The following is a 22,824-nucleotide window of genomic DNA, read 5'->3' on the forward strand; positions in this document are numbered from 1 at the left end:
GCGACCCTACCGCGATGACATAATCGCGGAGGGCAAATCCACGCCTTCCGAAGCACTCAGCACCCTAAACCTAACCCTAAACCTAACCCTAAACCTAACCCTAAACCTAACCCTAAACCTAACCCTAAACCTAACCCTAAACCTAACCCTAAACCTAACCCTAAACCTAACCCTAAACCTAACCCCTAAACCTAATCCTAACCCTTACCTTAATTTAAATCGGCTTTCTGCCGCCGCGCTGTTTTAAAGCTCCCTTCCGTCGCCGTGCTGTTGTCGCGGCAGTAATAACGCGCGGTGATGACGTCGCGGCTTTAGCGATGCGGTTTTATCACCGCTATTTTGACGAGCGCGGTTTTGTCGTGCCACGGGATTTAAGTTACCTAATAGATCAACTTCTCCATTACAGATCTACACAATCCATAAAATACAGAAAGCATTCCTTTTTATGTAAGGTTCCACCCTGAAGAACCATACATATGAAAGCTGGCTATCACTGCAGTATTAGCCTCTCTTTGGAGTGCTCCCCCTTCTCTTTCCCATCCCAATTCCCAGATTAGGAAAGGACAGCTGTTAGATTTCCTTCCCTAGAGGAGTGCTGTGAGTATATCACTCTGTCATTAAATGGAATTAAAAGCAGACAACCTGCCATATTATAGAGAGGTTTGGGGGAGGTTTACCCTTGACTTCTTTAATGGTTCTTTCTTGTCAATATCCCAGTGTGAAGACAATGGTAGAGAGATGCTGGACATTACTTAGTCTACCTGGAAGATCTTCTATATAAGGTATCAGATAGCTGTTTAATTGGTGTATAAAGGTACGTTGCATAAGCTGTGATGCCAACACAACAGGGCAATACTATTCAATCTGTTACTGATGCAACATACTTTTTACAACATTTGCCCATGGCTCTGCTCAGTTGACTTTGCTTTCACCTTTAGTCTCAGAAACTTCCAGTGAAGGATCTGAAACCATTTGTCTTCAGATGATGTCTTTGCCTTGTACTACTCTTCTTGTCAGCAATGGGTATATACTCTACAGATATGTTTCCACCTTCAGGAGAACAGCAACTGTATACAAATATTTTGTAGTATGTAAACTCTTTTCTCCTCACTCTAGCTACTGCTTGGCTTCCTTGCTTTATACACCAAGCTTATTAATATATGTTAGTTAATTCATTCTTTCCAGATTTCAGGGGTTCTTTTGTATATGACTGTATCCATATTAGGCTTTTTATAAAACTTAATCAAGTTGGAAGCTTTTCCTTACTGCTTTTGGCCTCTCCCATCCCACCACCCACTCCTGGATTTTTGTTTTTTTCAAAAAAACACCAGCTATTTTAATATCTTAAATCTTACATTTAATTTTTACACTATACTAACCTGAATTAAGCCACAAGTTGGTTCATCAAGGAGATTTTCAAAGGATTGTGAAATACTCTGATAGTTCACAAGAACCCTTTTATCCTGTTCAGATCTGAGAAGGGAAAAAAAGCATATTTTTCTACATTTCCTTCTATAATTCTATTTCCTACTTTGGGATAAGCTAAGGATAACTATAAAACTTGCATTTGAAAAAAAAAACAGCAGTTACAGATTACAAACCGATCATATAATACTTTAAGTAGATATGCATGTGTTTTCTACGCATACATTACATTACTAGTGATGAAGTTGAAAATACTTGATTGTTACCCTTTAAACTTAAATTCACTACTGCCAGTTTCTGAAACAAAATACTAGTATTTTTAATATCCGGGGGAGGGGGGACTATCACCTATTCTGTTATTAAAGCCTTTTAATAAATCTTATCACTCTTCAATACTAACGTGAGTGGATGCATCTGTGACAGAGGATATGAAATTCAACAGAAGATTATATCTTGGCCTTCTGAAAATGGGATGTTAATAAACAAAAACTGTGATTGGCTAATATGGCACAGGAAACAAAAGTTGTACTGAGTCATGCCTAACCCTAACTATCAAACTGAAAACCCCTTAAGATGCATTTTAAATAAACGTGGCTTTACCTAGATTTACCATAAATGATAACTACTTAACTTGCTCAGAGCATTATTTACATTACTGCTACTATGGACATATGGACTGCTCCAGCATCATTAACTTAACCCCCTATCCCCAATATTTATTTATTTTTTCTCATCAATTTAATTTTTAAATTTGGAACCAATGATTAATAAAGTTGTTGAGTTGGTCAATAAGAGTAATACATCATATTCAAAGCTTTATAGGGATAAATTAAAGAAAAAACATTATTTAGCTTTTCTGGTTTTTCTTTGAAAATGAATCATTCTCATCGTAAGTGCAGGAGAGAACATAAATATTCAATTATGGATGGTCAGTGGCTGATTTTAAGCTTCTGCAGAATCAGATATGGATTCAAAGCTCACTCCATCCAACAACCAACACTCCACTACTCCTCTTGCTGTAGTCTAATGTCATGCTTTAGAAAGCTTCACACTGAAGATTTCTCAGTGTCAAAAAAACTACCCACATTTTTTTACCTGTTTTGTCTGTTTTATCTATACCAATAAATCTTTCATAACTATGACTTCATATATTTGTGCATTTACATTATTTCATACATTATTTCATTTTATATATAATATTCTATATGTTCTATGTATAGCACTACTACTATTCTATATATTCTATGTGTAACAGTTTTTACTACATTTATGTCATTTTGTATACTATATAATATATTAAATCTTTTATAACTATGACTTTATATATTTGTGCATTTACATTATTTCATTTTTTCATTCTATATATAATATTCTATATGTTCTATGTATAGCAGTTTTTACTACATTTATGTCATTTTGTATACTATATATTAAATCTTTTATAACTATGACTTTATATATTTGTGCATTTACATTATTTCATACATTTTTTTTCATTCTATATGTAATATTCTATATATTCTATGTGTAACAGTTTTTACTACATTTACATCATTTTGTGTAATATTTATTTGCTATAGTCTATCTCATATTTTAATCTTTTAATCCTTTTCCTGTTTTGTAATTGTCTATTGTTTTGTTGATCTTTCTTCCTTTATTTTTTGCTTTCCTGCTTTTCCCCTCCTTTCCTCTAGCCAATTGTACAATAAATCCCATACGGAGTAGTATTCAGATTTGTATTTCTCTTTTAGTTCTTTTGTGAGCCTATCCATCTCTGCACATTCCAATATTTTTTTAATTACATTTTCTTCTGTTGGTATATAATTATTTTTCCAGTTTTATGTGAATATAATTCTCGCTGCCGTAACGATGTGTAAAATTAAGTAACTAGTATTTTTTTCATAATTTCCTTTTATAATCCCTAAAAAAATAATTCAGGTTTTAGTGCAATTTGATGTCTAGTAATCTCCTGTAGCCAATCTTTTATTTTTTTTCCAATATTTTTTCGCAGCTGTTCACGTCTACCACGTATGGTAGTATGTTCCATGTCGTTTGTTGCACTTCCAGCAGATAGGTGAACACTCTGGGAACATTTTTGCAATTCTCGCTGGTGGAAAGTGCCATCTGTAGAACATCTTGTACATGTTCTCTCTATAAGCTGTTACCATCGTTAATTTGTAGTTTATTTCCCAAATTTTTTCCCATTCCGTCAATTCTATACCCAAAGTTTATCGCCCATGTTATTGTTTCTTTCACGGTTTCTTCTTCCATTTTAAATTTTAATAAGTAATGATATTGTTTTAATCAATTTTTCTTCGGTTCCCTGTAAAATTTTATCCAGCTCTTGTGGCTCCTTATAGAATCTGTCCCTTTCCCTGTCTCTTTTATACCTTGCCTGTATTTGTAAATTGGGCCACCAGCTAATATCTTCTCCCTCGTCTTTCAGTTCTTGCCTTGTTTTAAGCCTTTCTTGGTTGTCTAATATGTCTTTATATCTTATATCTTATGTCCAATACGTTTGGGTATATCAGAGCTTCCATGGTGGATAGCCAGTTTGGGATTTTATTATAATGTTTTGTTTTGATTTTTAACCATGTTTATAGTAGAGCTTTTCTAATTAAATGTTTGTTGAAATAGCTATGAATCTTGTCTTTCCCATCCCAGATAAAGGCGTGCCAACCCAATTCCAAATTATAACCTTCTATTGTTAATAATCTTCTGTTTTTTAAATTGATCCAGTCCTTTATCCAGGTGAGAGCTGCTGCTTGGTAATATAGCTCCCAATCGGGAAGTCCAAATCCTCCTCTTTCTCTACTGTCTTGTAACAATTTTAATTTAATTGTTTTTTTCCCTGACCAAATAAACTGTGCAATTGTTTAAATCTATGAAAAAAATTTCACTAGGCTAATCGGCACCACTTGAAATTAAAAAAAAAAAAGGTAGTATATTCATTTTAATGAAGGCAATTCTTCCCATTAAGGATATTTGTAGTTTCCTCCAATTTTTCAGATCTTTCTTAATTTTCTGAATCGTTTAACATAATTATCTTCTTTAATTGTTGAGCATTTTCCTGTCAGCCAAATTCCTAGGTACTTTATTTTTTTTTATTTTTTTATTTTTTGCTATTTCCATTCCCATGTTTTCCTCTAATTCTTGCCATTGTTTTTGAGTAAAATTCTTCGTAATGATCTTTGTTTTGTTCTTATTCATTTTAAGTCCCGTTACCTTACCGAATTCCTCTATTTTTTGGATTAATTTAATTTCTGGTTTTAATAGATCCTCTAATATGAATACCATATTGTCCACAAATGCCTGTGTTTTATATTACTTTTTTAATTTTTAATCCCTTTATTTCTTGATTGTTTCTAATTTCTGTTAGTAGAACTTCCAGTGATAGTATAAATAATAAAGGTGATAATGGACAACCCTGTCTCACTCCTTTCCATATCTTAATTTCTTCTGTAGTGTCACTATTTATTATTATTTTTGCTGTCTGGGCTGAATAAATTGATTCTATCATTTTTATAAATTTTTCTCCAAATCTCATCATTTTTAATTGTGTGAAAATGAAATGCCAATTCAAGTTATCAAAGGCCTTCTGGGCATCTAAAAAGACCAGTGCAACTTGTTTTCCTGGATTCTCTTCATAATATTCTAGTGTATTTATAATTATCCTCATATTGTTTTTTAATTGACGTTTTGGTAAAAAGCCATTTTGATCTGTGTGGATAATTCCACTTAATATTTTTTTAATTCGCTCTGCCATTATTGATATAAAGATTTTATAATCTGTGTTTACTAAAGAAATTGGTCTGTAATTTTTTATTTGTTGATGGTCCGAATCCTCTTTGGGTATCAATGTTATATATGCTTCCCTCCATGATTTTGGTAACTTTGCTTCTATAAGTGCTTCATTAAATAAGTCTAAAATCCCTGTTTCTGTGTGCTTTTGCATGGCTTTATACAATTCTACAGGTATACTGTCTGGGACAGTGGTGGGAATCAAATAGTTTAACAACCGGTTCTCTGCCCTAAAGGTTTCTTCCAACAACCAGTTCACCAAACTGCTCAGAAAGTTAACAACCGGTTCTCCCGAAGTGGTGCGAGCTGGCTGAATCCCACCACTGGTCTGGGGCCGGTATTTTATTATTATTTTGTCTCTTCAATGCTTCCTTTAATTCTATCACTGTGAGCAAAATCACTTTTATTTTCAAGTTCAATTTTTCCATGAGGAGTTCAATAGACATGCAAACATTTCATCTTTGCAAACAGACTATTCCAAGGAACTCTGGAATGTCTTGTCATTTACCTGAATAATACCAAATCAACTAGTCCAGAGGTTTTCTACAATTAAATCCTTTAGCATATGAAGCTGTTCATATTACACCATACATACAACTTTTTTTAAAGTTTGCCCTGGAGCAAGGAAATAACTAAGGTGGAAAGTCTCTTGGGAGACGTACAGAAGACTGCTTAAAAGTCTATTTTAATTTATTATTATTTTTGCAAATTGCATTTTAGATAATTTGGTAATTTGGGAATATCCTGGGGCTAATGAAGCAATTTGTAATTGTTTGCTTGTGAGGTAAGAATCAAGTTTGGGACTGATATTACTGAAACAACAGTGCATCTATTTTTGTGGAGGCAATGACTTATTCAAAACTGGGAAAAGGCATAATTGGGTAAACAATTTAAGAACCAGTGCTCTATATTACTGATCTTCAAAAAAATTACCAAAAGTTTCATTGTACATTATGCATTAAAAGTCACTTCTTGTATTTATTCTGTTTCCACAATCTACACAAGTGGTTAAAAGTTTGTGAACCATTTTAAATCTATATATATAAATGGAAAAGACTCACACAGGAATCACGAAATATCCAGAACCGTAAAGCCTACAAATTTGAAATTTGGCACCTATGTTCCTCTTGGCTTCTAGGTGCTCGGTAACAAAGGATTTTTTGAAATGACGATCAGAGCATGAGTATTTCTTATATTATTACTAACATGCTCTGATTCTAAGAAGTTAGACATTCTACTCCTCCTCCCAACCTGAAAACTTGGGTGTGGGCGAGGCCAGCACTGACTCATCTGGCCTGCTGGCTGGGCATTTGGAGTGGAGCCTGAGGGAGAGAAGATGATAAGCTAGGAGGGGCTTCTGTGGGGCAAGACTGAGGAGGAGAAGGGGATAGGACGGAGAGGATTCTTTGGGGCAAGGTTGAAGGGGATAGGATAGGATTCTATGGGGCCAGCCTGAGGGAGAGAAGTTGATAAGATAGGAGAGGTTTCTGTGGGGCAAGGCTGAGGGAGAGAAGGGGATAGGATAGGAAAGGATTCTGTGGGGCAAACTGAGGGAGAGAAGGGGATAGGATAGGGAAGGTTTCTGTGGAACAAGGCTGAGGAAGAGAAGGGGATAGGATAGGATTCTGTGGGGCAAGCCTGAGGGAGAGAAAAGGATAAGGTAGGAGAGGATTCTTTGGGGTAAGCCTGAGGGAGAGAATGGGATAAGATAGGATAGGTTTCTGTGAGGCCAGCCTGAGGGAGAGAAGGGGATAAGATAGGGGAAGTTTCTGTGAGGCAAGGCTGAGGGAGAGAAGGGGATAGAAGAGGGGAGGTTTCTGTGAGGCAAGGCGGAGGGAGAGAAGGGGATAGGATAGGATAGGATAGGATAGGATAGGATAGGATAGGATAGGATAGGGGAGGTTTCTATGGTGCAAGGCTGAGGGAGAGAAGGAAATAGAATGGAGAGGATTCTGTGGGGCAAGCCTGAAGGAGAGAAGGGGAGGGGAGAGGCCGATGGTAACTACTCATTAATTTTCAAGTGTCAATTAATCAAGCCCGATCATATAGTTTCATAGTGGAGCATGGGTATTTTTGTAGTTTTCAATATTTCTGCATCAATATGATCTAAACTGTTATTTGACCTCTATACAAGTCTTAAAAATCAATACATTTATTAATTAAACAAATGAGTTGCAAACATTTGTCTGTAGGAAAAAAAGATGTAGCTTTGGATCTTTTCATTCAATAAATCAATGAACAAGTATAAAGTTTTTGACTCACTCAATAATAATAGTTATTTGGACTACTCTGTTTCCCCGAACATAAGATTTCCCGGATAATCAGCCCATGCGGCTTTTGATCGCATGCACTAAAATAAGCTCTCCCCCAGTGACTTGCAGTCAGGTGAGGCAGGTGAGGCACAGCCTCACCGCTCTCATCATGAAAAGAAAAAAATGTAAAAGGGAAAAGTCGAGTGCTGAGGTGAGGCTAGCTAGATGCTGCCTCACCGTCAATGACTGCCCAACTGTTTAAAAAAGCCTCTTAAAAAGCACCCTCTACTATGAGGCAGGAGAACTGCATGCCACATCTAGGAGCAATGAGTGCTGCCACCTGTCTACTGGACCCGTGTCCCTCCTGGTTGGTTTCGACCAGCAGGGAGGTGACACGAGGCTGGATCCAGAGGATTGTAAACACCTCTCTTCAGGAGGGGTCTTTCCCACAACCTTTGAAGGAGGCAGTGGTGAGACCCTTCCTTAAGAAGCCTTCTCTGGACCCAGCTGCCCTTAAAAATTACTGTCCAGTCTCCAACCTCCCATTTTTAGGGAAGGTTGTTGAGAAGGTGGTGGCCTCCCAACTCCGGCGGACCTTGGATGAAGCGGATTATCTAGATCCCTTTCAGTGTGGTTTCAGGCCTGGTTACTGCACCGAAACCGCTTTGGTCGCACTGACCAATGATCTCTGGCGAGCCAGGGATAGAGGACATTCCTCTATCCTGGTGCTTCTTGACCTCTCAGCGGCCTTCGATACCATCGACCATGGTATCCTTCTGTGACGGATGGAAGAGGTGGGAGTGGGGGACCCCGTTTTACGGCGGTTCTCCTCTTACCTCTCTGGCAGGTCGCAGTCGGTGTTGGTCGGAGGACAGAGGTCGACCCCTAGGCACCTTAAATACGGGGTGCCGCAGGGCTCGATCCTGTCCCCCCTATTTAACATCTACATGAAGCCGTTGGGTGAGATCATTTGCCAGTATGGGATTAAATACCACCAGTACGCGGACGATACCCAGTTGTATCTGTCCGCCCCGTGCCAACTCAGTGAAGCAGTGGAAGTAATGTGCCAGTGCCTGGAAGCTGTCAGGGTCTGGATGGGAATGAACAAGCTTGCACTCAACCCTGACAAGACCGAGTGGCTATGGATGTTGCCCCCCAAAGACAGTCCAGATATTCCACCTTTAAACCCTGGGGGTGAAATCTTACACACCTCAGAGAGGGCCCGCAACTTGGGTGTTCTCCTGGATCCGCAGCTGACACTAGAACATCATTTGTCAGCTGTGACCAGGGGAGCTTTTGCCCAGGTTCGCCTGGTGCACCAGTTGCGGCTCTACCTGGACCGGGAGGCACTCCAAATGGTCACTCATGCCCTCGTCACCTCAAGACTCGACTACTGTAATGCGGTCTACATGGGGCTGCCCTTGAAAAGTGTTCGGAGACTACAATTGGTCCAGAATGCAGCCGCGCAAGCAATACTGGGTACACCTAGATACACCCATGTTACACCTATCCTCCGTGAGCTGCACTGGCTCCCTATTGGTCTCCGAACACGCTTCAAGGTGCTGGTTATCACCTTTAAAGCCCTACATGGCTTAGGACCTGGATATCTCTGTGACCGCCTCCTACCATATACCTGCCAGAGTATACCTGCCAAGATCTCACAGGGTGGGCCTTCTCCGGGTGCCGTCGACCACACAATGTCGTCTGGCGGCTCCTCGGGGGAGAGCCTTCTCTGTAGCTGCTCCAGCCCTATGGAACGATCTACCCCCTGAGATCCGGATCCTCCCCACTCTCTCGGCCTTCCGTAAGTCTATTAAGACCTGGCTGTTCCGGCAAGCCTGGGGCTGCTGATCTTTGATTGAACTTCAGCCCCACCAAGACTGAGTGCATGCTGTGTTCTTTTAATTCGTTTTATCTTGTATTTTAAATTCTTTTTAATATTTTTACATTGTTTTTATGTAAGCCGCCCGGAGTCCTTCGGGATTGGGCGGCATACAAATCCATTAAAACCTTAAACCTTTTTAGGTGTTTTATGATCGTTCAAGCAGAGTTAAGTAAGGCTTAAAAGCCTAAAAAGTCCCAAGGTAGGTGAGGCACACAGTTCTCCTGCCTCATAGTAGAGGGCGCTCATTCTTCCTGTGATTCAACGCTACCCCTCTTCCCTTTTTCTTCCCTTCTCGCTTGCAATACAGTGACAATAAAGGGGGAGCGCAGAGATGTACCTTCATCTCTTCATTGATTTCTCTTTTTACAGGATGAGCCAGCTTCCTGCTTCTTTTATTTTCTTTGAGGTCTCACTTCTTTCTCCATTTCTGCCATTTTTTATTTTATTTTATTGTTTGGTGTGCATGTGTGTTGTGTGTGTGTGTGTCACGCATGGGTGTGTGTATGTATCTACTTTGGTGGAGATGAAATGGCTGCTGGTATTATTTGGGAAAAAGCTTTCGGGGAAAGGTTGTGGAGAGGAAGGGAGGGAAGACGGGGGTGGCTTTTAGTGCTGATTTGTTTCCCTCTCTTTTTTCTCTCATTCTCTCCCTTCAGCTCTTTCATTTCTCTCTCCCTCTCCCCCTTATCTCTCTAATTTGTTTCCCTCTCTTTTCCCTCTCTCCCATTCTCTCCTTCCAGCTCTCTTTCATTTCTCTCTATCTCTCTCTCTTTTTCCCCTTTTCTCTTTCATCTCTTTCTTGTGCGTGCAAGCAAAATACCCCAGGATCACAGTGGCGGGGACAGCAACTCCTTCCGCTGCACTGTAGAGAAAAGCCACGCTGTGCAGGAGACTCAGGTCAGCACAAGCCGCGGTCCCTTTCATGTTGGCTCAGGAAGGAGGGGAATGGGACCATGGCTCGTGCTGACCTGAGTCTAGTGCTAAGGAGTCTCCTGCACAGCGTGGCTCTTCTCTGCAGGGCAGCCAGGTATTCACTTCTCTATGGCGGCAGCGGAAGGAGTCGCTGTCCCCGCCGCCGTGATCCCAGCCCAGAAAAGTATTTTGCTTGCATGCGTAAGGAAGAGACGAAAAGAAAAGAGAGAGAGAGAGAGCTGGAAGGAGAGAATGGGAGAGAGGGAAAAGAGAGGGAAACAAATTATAGAGAGAAGGGGGAGAGGGGGAAAGAAATGAAAGAGAGCTGAAGGAAGAGAATGAGAGAAAGAGAAAAAAGAGGGAAACAAATCAGGGGGAAAGAAAGGAAGAGAAAAGAAAGAAAGAAAAAAAGTAAGAAAGAAAGAAAAGAAAAGAAAAGAAACTTTCTCAGACCTATGGCTTTTTTTGTTGTTGTTGGCCACTGGTGGTCACTGCATATGGTCCTCAGGGATACGCTCTTGCCCGCCATCCCCTAGAACAGTGTTTTTCAACCTTTTTTGTGCAAAGGCACACTTTTTTCATGAAAAAAATCTCGAGGCACACCACCATTAGAAAATGTTAAAAAAATTTAACTCTGTGCCTATACTGACTATATATAAAGTAATTTTCCCACGGCACACCTTACATTATGTCACGGCACACTAGTGTGCCACGGCACAGTGGTTGAAAAACACTGCCCTAGAAATGCGCAAGAATGTGAAAAAATGGATCCTTTTATTAAAAACCCCTGCATTACAAAGGCATTTTAATAAAAAGATTGTGATGATGTCAGTGCCTTACCAGCCATAAACCTCACCGCACGTTACTGCCCTCCCCTGAAAATAAACCCTCCCTGAAAATATTGCAACACAGTAGCAGCCATGAGGTGATCACGCTCGCCGCCTCCTGCACCTCAAAAATAATAAGACATCCCTGAAAATAAGGCCAAGTGCTTATTTCGGGGGAGGGGGATTTCAAAAGAAAATAAGACCCTGTCTTATTTTTGGAGAAACACAGTAGCAAAAAATTAAAATAATAAAACCAAAGTGAAGCAAATAAATACAATAACAACTAGGAGAATAAATCACAAAATATAACATTCACCCTCTATTAACAATTGTTAATATAACTGCTACCTAGGAGATAAATCTAGAGCAGTGATAGCGCAAAAACATTTCACACACGCATGCTCGTCGGAGCCATGCTCCAGAAAAGCTGAACTTCCTCCCAAAGATCAGCTGGCTGACACATATGTGCAGGCCTGTTTTCAGCACTGCTGCACACAGGACAGCTGTTCATTGTGCATGCCAAAAACCTGAAAGACAAACAGGCCGCGTGTGCAGGGCGACATGGCTTTGCATGCCATTTTGGGTATGCATGCCATAGGTTCATCATCACAGATATAGAGCATTAATGTATAAAATAAAAAACAAAAATTATACATCTACAATTTATTAGTTGAGATGTACCACAACAAAAATAACATTTAAAACGAAGATAAATATATCTTTAACCAAGGAACGTGGTGACTCGGTGGCTAAGATGCTGAGCTTGTCAATCAGAAAGATCAGCAGTTCGGCAGTTTGATCTCTAGCGCCACATAACGGAGGGAGCTCCCATTACTTGTCCCAGCTTCTGCCAATCTAGCAATTTGAAAGCATGCAAAAATGCAAGTAGAAAAATAGGAACCACCTTTGGTGGAAGGTAACAGCATTCTGTGCTCTTTTGGTATTTAGTCATGCTGGCCACATGACCACAGAGACGTCTTCAGTCATCACTGGCTCTTTGGCTTTGAAACAGAAATGAGCACTGCCACCTAGAGTCAGAACGACTAGCACATATGTGCGAGGGGAACCTTTACCTTTACCCAATTATATCTTGCTTTTATCACAGCAACACAAAATTTAGCTACTCCACATGTAATGAATAGTTTTAAATCCTCATCACCATATGGGCAAATATGCTCAGCTACAAGGATTTTACTGTATCTGCCTTGAAGAAATGCAGAGGGAGGAATGTTAAATCCAGCTTTAAAGAATGCAATTCTGAGCTTTGTGAAAGTTAGAATATAGAATAATTTGCTGGTTCCCATGCAATTCACTTGTTTAATTGAGTACTTCTTACCTAATTTTAGAACTTGTGTGGACAACAGATAACATTTTAGAACATATTTATGCAGAAATATGAGAATTCAAAAGAATTCACAAACTTTTAAATGTCATTGTAAGTACATCTTTTGTTGTGTTTAATCCTAAGAATACTTACTCACAAAGCACCACATATTTTCTAAGTGTTTGGATGAATAAATTGCTATCACCATGATGAAAATGAAGAGCTGGAAGGACAACATCATCCTTTAAGCAGAATACCAAATAGGACCATCCCATTCCTTCTTTGTTTTGTTTAATTGACTTTAAATCTGTTAAACTGAAAAGGAAGGACCACTTGTTCTCGCCAGTTGTACGAACTGCAACATCTGAAAGAATAAAAAAGATAAAGAGCATTTTCACAACTGCATTATTTTACCACAATTATGATTTCCTTGCAACTGAAAAAATTTCTTCTAAAATAAATACTTGGCGTTTAAATACTTTCTGGCTAGATGTGGATAATTATAAAAAAAAGCAAATACTTGTCCCATTTTCACATATTTTAGTTTTTAATTATCATTTCTTATCATTTTATCATATCATTTTAATATGAAGAAGGAATAATATTTGTTCATTTACTCACAAATGAATAAGGATTTAGCATCCATGTATTGAGAAGAAAGTATGAAAGTTATAGAAGAAAGCAGATCATTTTGGTACCAAAGTTCTCTTTCTATGAAAGATGAAGCAACATGCAATCTGGACCATCTCATATTTGTGATAAGATATTATCAAAAGAGATTTCAAGTAACACACTAATTTCAGTTAATGAAAAATGCTCCAAAAATGCTCACAGGTACCACACAGAGCACTCCGCCAACCCAAAACTGAATTAATATTTCTTCAACTTCAATTTTACCTCTCTCAGAAACACTGTACTTCTAATTAGAACAGATTAAATATCATGTTGTTACTGAATTCTCTTTTTAAAAAACCTTGATAGCAAAGAGGTGAAAAGCAATATGCTGAAATCATGAAATCTGATGAAATATTTAAAATGCTTTAATAAAATAGAAATGATTCTATAACATATTTTATAGAGTCGCCTTTGGGAAGACGGACAGCACACACATTTCATAAATAAGTAACATTAGCATTTGTTACTAGTTCTTTGTTATTCAAGAAGATAAATAAAGCATATAATTACTATATAATTAGTGAACTGCCTTTTTACCAATGACCAATAATCAGCATACATTCTTAATAATGTAACATGTGAATTGGAAATGTTTCTAAAGATTTAGAGAGAAGCAACCTAGAACTAAGGAGAACAATCAACCAGTGGAATGGCTTGCTTTCAGAAGTTGTGGCTGCTCCATCAGTAGATGCTTTCAAGAAGAGACTGGACAGTCATTTGTCTGAAACGATATAAGATCTCCCGCTTGAGCAGAGGAAGGACTAGATGACCTCCAAGGTCCTTTCCGATTCTGTTATTCTATTTTTTTTCATTTGCATTATTTTCTATTGAACAATTTTAAACACATTCCGTCTTACAGCAATAAAGGAAGCATTATAGTAAATCACATAAGAACTCTTAGAGTAATTATCAAGAATAACCTGCACTATGTTTATCTATTAACATTCTATGTTATAAATTTTTGCAAATGTTGTAAGAAACCAAATGTGCTAATTGGTTTCACATCAAAGAGTAAAGTTGTGATGTACAATTTAGTCTTTTAAGCATGTTACTTCTGAATAATTATTTTCTTTGTAATACATAACATAAATGGAGGTAATAATCCTGAGTAGTAGTAAGTGTATGAAACCAGATGATCCAAATATGAACTCATTCCAGACAATTTTATTTTTGGTGTTGGCAGCTTTTCCTCTTTTTCCTTCTCACCGCTCTTCATTCTCTGATCCAATTCTTCCTACTTCATTCACTTTCCCTCATGATCTTGTGTCCAGGATCACTCTCAATTTCCTATCAACCAATAATGCATAGTTGCTTGCTTCCCAAGCTTTTTGCAATATTTTGTAGAAACCAAATCTTCAGACTCCAGGTTTTCTGCTGATGAAATTTTGAATATTGTTTACTGCCCAAGTTGCATCAAAATGGGAGTCTGCAACTGCAAACCATAGTCTTAGAGATTTTGTATTGAGTTGCCATTTTTATTTATTTATTTGTAAAATTCTTCCTCAATAGCAATCAATATTTTCACAAAAAAACACTTTCTAGACTCTTTTGGTTAGTAAAATGACGCTGATGGGTGTTATAATAATGCTTTGGTTGACTGATAAACACTTTTTGGTGAGAGGAAATGCCCTTACATTTTTCCTTCTCTTATGCATAGTGTTTTCTTAGGTGGATGAGCTATTTCTGTTTTAATGATTTAAGGTAATGTATTTCTTATTATAACATATGTTAACAGTCCACGGTCACTAGGGATGAGACATAAACAAACTGTAAAAATTAACAAATAATGCACAAACATATTTGTCCATAATAAAAATGCCTTTAACAAATACAGATGCCTTGTACTTTCATTTATTAAATTTAAATGCCATTCATCTCACTATCCAAAATGAGTCTTTTGCTACAGATGGAATATTTTTAGTGAATTCTTTAAATATTATTTCTGTATACATACCTGAATTCAGAATCTTAGAATTCCCTTTGTTATGAAAAATAGATGATCAGCATTATTAGCTGAAAGAAACTTCACAAGCACAGCAGCAAGCAAGCACCAGAAGTAAAAAGGCTATACTCAGGAAGATATATCATAGGGCTCAACCAATAAAGTCACTTTCATATTTTAATAAGTGTTACTTAAGTACCTCCATTTGAATGTGGCTTCTTTTTAAAAGAGACAGTGTTGACCATATCCCATTCTGCTTCATAACTGTTCGTATGTTCCACCCCTCTGAAAGTCTTCTCCTTAGGAGTCTGCACCCATTCTACAACTGAACTGGAATCCTAAATTAAAATACCAAAACAACACGAGCAGCCATTTTTCTTGTGAACGTTATTTTTAAAAAAATTATCCAGCAATTTTATCCAGCATCCATTTTTCTGTCCACAACTATAAAGCAAATTTGTTCCAAGGAACAACATTTTTGTCATATACAAATTTAAGATTAAAAAGTACAGTAAGCCAAGTTGTAAAACAATTTACTTTGAATAAAACTGCCAATCAAAAAATAATAAAACTTTGTTTTATAGTCCAGCTCAAGGAATGGAAAAGATAGCATTTTAGCTTCAGAAGAAAAATAGTCTTGCTCAGATATAGCATTACTCAATCTTTGGCTTGTTTAAGGCATCAGTCACAACATTCCATCTCTATGCTTTTGCAACTTCTTTCTCAAATGACATAGTAGAACTATCAGTGAAGTCATTTGCTTTCCATCCCCCACAATCAATTAAAAAAAAGAGTTCATATATCTAACAGTTGAATCAACAACAAATGTGAACTATGTAAAGAGTAAATTGTGACAGATTTCCTTTAAAACTTTAATGCAAGCTGTCATGTTATAGTTAAAGAAATCAAAGACCCTTGATTTTCTAGTCTTATGATCTTGGAATATTTTAATGATTACTACTTACACAAATGTGTAATATTATTCAAGGCTCTGCCTTAGTCCACAAAATCATTTCACAGTCTTGAGCTATCTCTCCGAAGCATCTCTAAATCAAATCAAAAATCTTTAAATGCTGGATGTTAACCAAGATATCTGTCTTCTATACCAGTAGCAGAGGAGAACATGAGAGATTTCTCTCTCTCATGACCAAGCCGAGAATCTATGAAGTTTATAATACATTTAAAGAATATACAGGAACCAAACACTAGCTGAAGCGGACACAATTCATGTTTCAACATACTTCAATCATTTTGTAGGCTTATCCAGCAAATAATCATGATGGATAATAATGAAATATAATTCTATAAACTATAAAAGCTTAGTGAACTGTAAGATGGATATTCAGGCTAATAAAGTCCATACAATTCATATGAATGCAAAAGTGCATAAAAATGCAATAACATAGCAGGATCAACTAAAACACTGATGTACCAAACAGTAGAAGAACACCAAGGTATGACAGATAAAAATACCAAGAATTGAGGACATGAATTTCCATGATCGAGAATGGAACAATGGGCAGCTGATCATTCCTCAAACTGTCTGCTAAAATTGTAACAATACTCTATCAGCAGATTAATCAAAAGCAGCTTGTCAAGAGTCCAACACATTTAGATTACAAAGTAGAAAATAAAGAGAAGTTCTGTTTTATAAACTGCGTCTTCCTCTGGTGTGGGGGACAAATAATATTCTTGTCTTACATATATAGTATGGTTCTGAAGTGCAGATTAGGCAGAGCGGGTAAACTGAAACTCTGGACAGGTAGGAGACAGGTTTAAAAAATAAGTGTTGCTTTTTCTGTGAAGGAAGTAAAAACTATTGATACAATAAAAGACACTGTTTATGTTAGCAAGTGCTATCAGTAGAAAATACAGGTTTGGAGCCCATTCAGAAAAGTAGAATATACTGTAGATACAGCAGGTCAGCCCATATTAAGGTCAATCTATGTTATTATCAAGTTCTACATTTCTGCTGTAAAGGAGTTTATATATTACTTTAGAGATGTATCAGCTATAAACTTGTGGACTTTGTAAATCTCCGTTTTATTTTGGCAAGGAGCCCAGTGATCACTGTCATTAAAAATATATCTTGTTCATTTGATTTAGTGAAATTGGTATTACATTAAGTAACTACATTGTATTCATTCTGGGTAGAGAACAGCTGTGTTAGGCTGTCATCCTAAAGACACTTACCTGAATATAAAACCCACTGAAGCTTGATTTTCAATAGAGTAACACAGGATTGCACTACAAATAATCCTTGTTTAGGGATGCTATTGGCACCAGCAAGTCAGTCATTAAGTGAAGCAGTTGCCAAATGAATCTGTTTCTGTGCTTACAATCTTACTTAACTTCCCTTTGCTTTATAGACTTATAAAGATCATAAATGCAAGCACTGGTTGCAAAGTTCATTACCATTGTAATTGAAGATAAAGAGAAATTGTGTGTGTGTGTGTGTGTGTGTGTGTGTGTGTGTGTGTGTGTGTGTGTGTGTGTATGTTATTATCTTTTCAAGAGTAGAAAATCAGTTTGGGAATTGATTGTTTGGGAATTGCCAGAGTATTAAATGAAATAACCTGATTATAATTAAAATCATGTTGACCAACAATTTGTATCTCTAATTAGATATGTCAGAATAAAAAATATATTAAAGGGTCAACTGCATTCAAGCTTTGATTCAATAAACATACATAGCAATTGTGCTATGTATTATTGCCTTCTGTGGTGATTACACCCACCAGAGATAAGGAAATATTTTTTCAAGTTCTTCTCCTCCCAAGATAATCTATTATTGGATGGTGCAAATAACCTTTTAGAAAGACAACCTGCCATCTTCAAGATCATGAGTGAAAAACTAGTCCTCATTCAATTTTTGCAGTCTCCACAATTCCGTTAATTCAAAAGTTACATTATTGTTTCTTATCACTTAGCCTACTATAAAGATTAAGCAATTAAAAAAGAAAATCACAGAAAAACAGTCACATTTATATAACATCTACATCGGCACTCACAAATTGTGATCCTCTGTTTTCTAAAAAGGTTAAGAAGCAAAATATTAAGAAGCAAAATATTACCCATCCTTGTAAAGGATCAGAGGCATGACCTATGAGGAGGAGACTATTAGAAAACATGAGCTAAGCCTGGGAAAGCAAGAACGTGTGAGAAAAACAATTAAAGTTGCCCCAAATTGAGTCTCTGATAAAACACGAAGAGAATATGTTAAAACTCTGAAGATTCTGCTATAATAACCTGCATTGGTACAGTAGAGTTCTACTTCTTTGTTTGTTTCCTGATCTGGCTTACTCTGATATTTTAAAAAAGAAATCTCAAAATTCTGACCCTTAGAAATATTCATTGGGGCTTCTGGGAGTTACAATACAAAATATTTGGGAGGCAATCTGATTGTTTCAAACCTTCATTTTATTTTTATTTCAGTTTTCTAAGGTACACTTCTAAAGCTTTAACAACAATTGCTACAAATAATCAACATACCTTTTTAGCATATAGAATGTTAGAAGAGTCTAGTGAATCATCTAGAGGTCTCCAATCTATTATCACCTCAGTACCCTAAAACACAAATGATGCAATTATTTAAAAAGTAAGTCAGTCATATCATATGTTTCTATTTACAAAATATTAATTTATTCTATACAAACTATCTGTCATCTTTCATAAACAGTGGAAGGTAAATTCACAGGAATATATTCGGTATATATTTAGTTATATAGTTATATTCAAAAGAGAAAACCCTACATTATGATGTGTAACCTTTTCAATGACTCGCAATAATCCAGATTGTAAAGCATCATGATCTTCATCATTTTCACTTGAAGAATGAATGAAAACTCCTTCTTGTTCATATATAATCTAAAAGATAAAAAATAAAAATAACAAATTAAGTAGAGTTGTTTCATTAAGAGCATTTTTGGCAATCTGTTTTGAACCTGCTCTGGGGACAAAACCAATTACTGTAATGCAATTTGGATCTTTCAGAGAAAATGACAAGCTTCTATTGCATACTCACTAGCCCAGTCAAGTAACAAATTAGGCAGAGTTTCTTTTAGAATAGAACATTACATGCCGGGGGATATAATGATATGGATGGAAAAATAAACAAGACTAGTTTTGCAATACAAGCTATATTAAAATCAAGAGCTCAAAAATAGTTTATTCCATTTTTATTGATTCCAAAAGCATGTTAGTCACAAAGCAAGGAACTATTAAAATAAAAGGCTATCAATTTAAAGCTTTTAAATAAAGATATCAGAAATAAAAAAGGAAGGCTAGTTAGAATGTTACACAGATGCTCAAATAGAAAAATAATTAAAAGTTCAGAAAAAATAATGCTCCATATGGAAATAAGTAACCCTAAAAAAAGACCACTTCCATCAGCCACTCCCCATACTTCAGAGGGCATGGACCCTTTGAATAGGCTTTCAAGGACAGGAACAAATGGGAAAAGACATGCCTTTAAATATTTTAAGATACATTCTATGTTTATGAATCTATTTCATTAAATTGAAGTGAAACTAATTTAGACTTGCTTATATTTTAGAAAATTAATCTGAAAGTGTTAGATCTAACCTCTTGTCCAGTTGTCTAAGCTTTAAATCATGGCACTGGCAGCACATGAACATTTTCAGGTTCACATGTAACACTCATATGCACATATGCCTCTGCTCAAAATAAATCATTGCTTCAGAAACCAAGCAAAAGTGAATGGAGTTATTAAACTTTCCTACATCACACCAGCCAATTCTTTGTTTCGCATTTATAATATCATAAAATGAAAAAAACCACATATCATTGCATGATAACATAAGTTCCTACCAATTCTGTCATGACAATCCTGTAACTTTAACAATGAATACAAGTGAAAGAAATATTTGAGGATTTTTTTCCCATCTCCAAACCAAGTACTATATTTCTCTGTACGAAAGATGGGAGGCTTTTAGGTTTGCTTAGGCTCATAAGACCCAGGGTGGATAAAAATCAATGATTCTTTTTAAACAAAATTTTAAAAAATCAGATTTTTATTTAAATCAGATTTTTTTTCATTTAAATTGGATTTTTATGATTTTTATCAAATTTATTTTAATAAATGCTTTTGGAATAAAAAATTATTTAAAGATAGTTTTCTATTTAAGATACATACATTAATTTAGCTTATTTTTGGTAAACTCATTCAATGAATCCAAGCTCTGAAAAGGAAACCTTCATTTTGTTTGCAAATAATATTAAAGATTTTAATTACCAGCAAGAATGAGTCCTTACATTTAAAAAGAACCTGTCATTTCAGATCCATCATGGCAGCACTTGTTAGCATGCATCCACTTACCTGCTGCCCATCATGTCCCTCACCTTGTTGTGTCACTGCCACATCACCAGTCATCCCATTAAAATGAATGGGACTGTTGGTGAGTCAACCGGGGGGTCAGAGGAGCCACTGTGGGCCAGAGATGACAGTTGCTCTTTAAAAATTATGATTTAAATTGACTTGATTTAAATCAAATCCACCCTGATGAGAGCCATTCAACTTTTTAAAAAATTATAACCCACAAATTAAGTAACCCAGTGGTTTTCAACCTGTGGTCTGCAGACCTCTGGGGGTCTGCGATGTTGTCACAGGGGGTCCATGAAGGCTTGAAGCAATGTTATGATTTAAATATTGGGCTAAGTCTTGTGGGTCCATGGCCACAAAGGTGTTTAAAGGGGTCTGTGGTGAAAAGGTTGAGAACCAGTGAACTAACCTGATACAAAAGGCAAAACAAAGAATGCCAAGATTGCAAGCTATATTACTCCTGAAATTCATCTTGCACAATCTGGTTTTATAAAAGGGTGACAAGCTTCAGGCAATATCTGTTAATTGGTATTTTAGAGATAGAAAATACAGGTAGAAAACCCTGAATCAACTTCATGGAATACAGAAGTTCTCTATTGTACAGATTTAATTTCTGGAATGATTGATAAAAATGGATTCCCCTGTTTAGTATTTAGAGTAACTGTACCAGTAGTACCTTATTTTTTTTCAGAAAGAATTATTACAAATAGAATTATTTCTTTGCATATTAATACAGGAAATTTCAAACCTTATGTTAAAGTGAATAAGGAATAAATAATATATATAAATAAATAACTTAATGAATAAATGTAAGTGAACTTTCTTTTCATTCCTAAACAAATCTTATAAGTATACTATGGTATATCACCATATCTGAAGTTACCAGCCAGCATAACCCTAGTAATTTTGAAATGATCTCCAAAGGAAAATTTGGTGGGAGGGAAGAGAAAAAACATAAAAATTCTGTAACCTATCTATCTCCCATAGATTATCAACCTAGAGTGGCCAACTCCAGCTAAAACCAGTCCTGCAGACATTCTTCTTTCCACCTCAGTAACTGTAATTGGTAATTACAGTATAGAAACTGCACTCTAAAGGGCAAAGTCAGGACACCAACAAATGTCAGTCTGGATATTATGTATGGAATGAGTTAGCACTGCCTTTCCCTCAAACTGAAGTAGATTCAGCCTCCTTGTCAATGTTTGGGCAATGTTGCCATGATTATTTTTAACCTAGTTGCTGGAGTAACTCAACCCATTTCTGGAGGAGAGAGGAAAGCTTCTGGCGAAAAGCAACAGAAATATTTTGGCCAAGGATAAAACATGCTGGAATCCTAGCTCTGATTACTGTTTGAAAACCTCAGCATACACATTTTTTACCATTTGCAAGTATTTCCTATAATGACCATGTTTTGATGATTTTGGAATTTGTGGGTGGAAATTTAAACTCTTTACCTGAAATAAATAACATTTTTGAATAATTTTAACTTGAAAAATCACTGCAAAACCTTTTACAACTAATATTTAGATAGAAAAAGCTATTAATATTTTGAGCCAACTTTGAAACATTCCTTAAAACATTACATGTACTCTAAGAAGAATCTGGATTTCCTAAAATTGATTTCTCAATTTGGATGTGATATATAAGCAGCTTAAGAAAATGTTGTATTCCTTGTATTGAAAAGTATTTTGGAAGACACCAAGTTTACTTCTACAGATATATGAAAAGTATTATTATTAAGATAGATTTTATAGTTTTCAAGAACATAAGTTTCATTAAACTATTTTTATGTTTGCTGAACATAAAAATGTCCACTGAGACATCAGGTACATGTCTCAGTGGACATTTAAGGACTGTACATAAAACTTTTTATGCTAGCAATGTAATAAATTTGAGAACACTTGCACATGCCCTATAATTGTCCTGTTTTAGTTTAATAATAATGCAATGGCTAATGTGAATTTAGGAAGATTATATAAGGTTTAAAGAATTGGTACAAAATTAGATATTGAAAATTCACCAACTGAAGAAGTTTAGTCACCTTGGAGAGGAGCCAAAATATTTTTGCTGTGTTCAGAAAAATTATGACCTAGATTTAAAATCCATTCATTCTCAATCTATCTCTAATGAGAAAATTGATTGATTGATATATTATGCAGTTAAGATTTAATGTGTTGTTTAAAACTGAATTGCTTTTACATACTTCTTGTAATGTGTTTTTAGGAATGTGCTTTGTTTTGCATTTCTTTTCTCTTTATATTGTAGTTATACCATTAAGCAATAAAAATAAAATTTTTGAGTTCAGGTATTTGTTTATTGAATCAGAATGGATTGAAAGCTGTAATCCAGCAACACGAACATTAATTCCTAGTTACTGGAAATATTCTACACTGAGAAGTATTACTAGCTTAGGAGAAAAATTAAATATCTGAGGAACTTC

General features: G+C 36.2%; 1 protein-coding gene across 2 annotated transcripts in view; it reads right to left on the reverse strand.

Moving 5' to 3' along the window:
• Positions 1-22,824, reverse strand: part of TBC1D15 (TBC1 domain family member 15) — a 40,596-nt gene that overhangs the window by 16,796 nt on the left and 976 nt on the right. Inside the window, exons 2-6 of one of the 2 annotated variants that reach the window (XM_032220872.1) lie at positions 18,812-18,910; positions 18,536-18,610; positions 15,243-15,381; positions 12,580-12,790; positions 1,380-1,473 (exon numbers count right to left, since the gene is read on the reverse strand). In XM_032220872.1, coding sequence (XP_032076763.1) covers positions 1,380-1,473; positions 12,580-12,790; positions 15,243-15,381; positions 18,536-18,610; positions 18,812-18,910 — 618 coding nt within the window. Of the gene's footprint in view, positions 1-1,379; positions 1,474-12,579; positions 12,791-15,242; positions 15,382-18,535; positions 18,611-18,796; positions 18,911-22,824 lie in introns of both variants that reach the window. The other variant, XM_032220871.1, reaches the window with a different exon arrangement.

This window comes from Thamnophis elegans, chromosome 7, assembly GCF_009769535.1.
Source record: "Thamnophis elegans isolate rThaEle1 chromosome 7, rThaEle1.pri, whole genome shotgun sequence".
Taxonomy (NCBI): domain Eukaryota; kingdom Metazoa; phylum Chordata; class Lepidosauria; order Squamata; family Colubridae; genus Thamnophis; species Thamnophis elegans.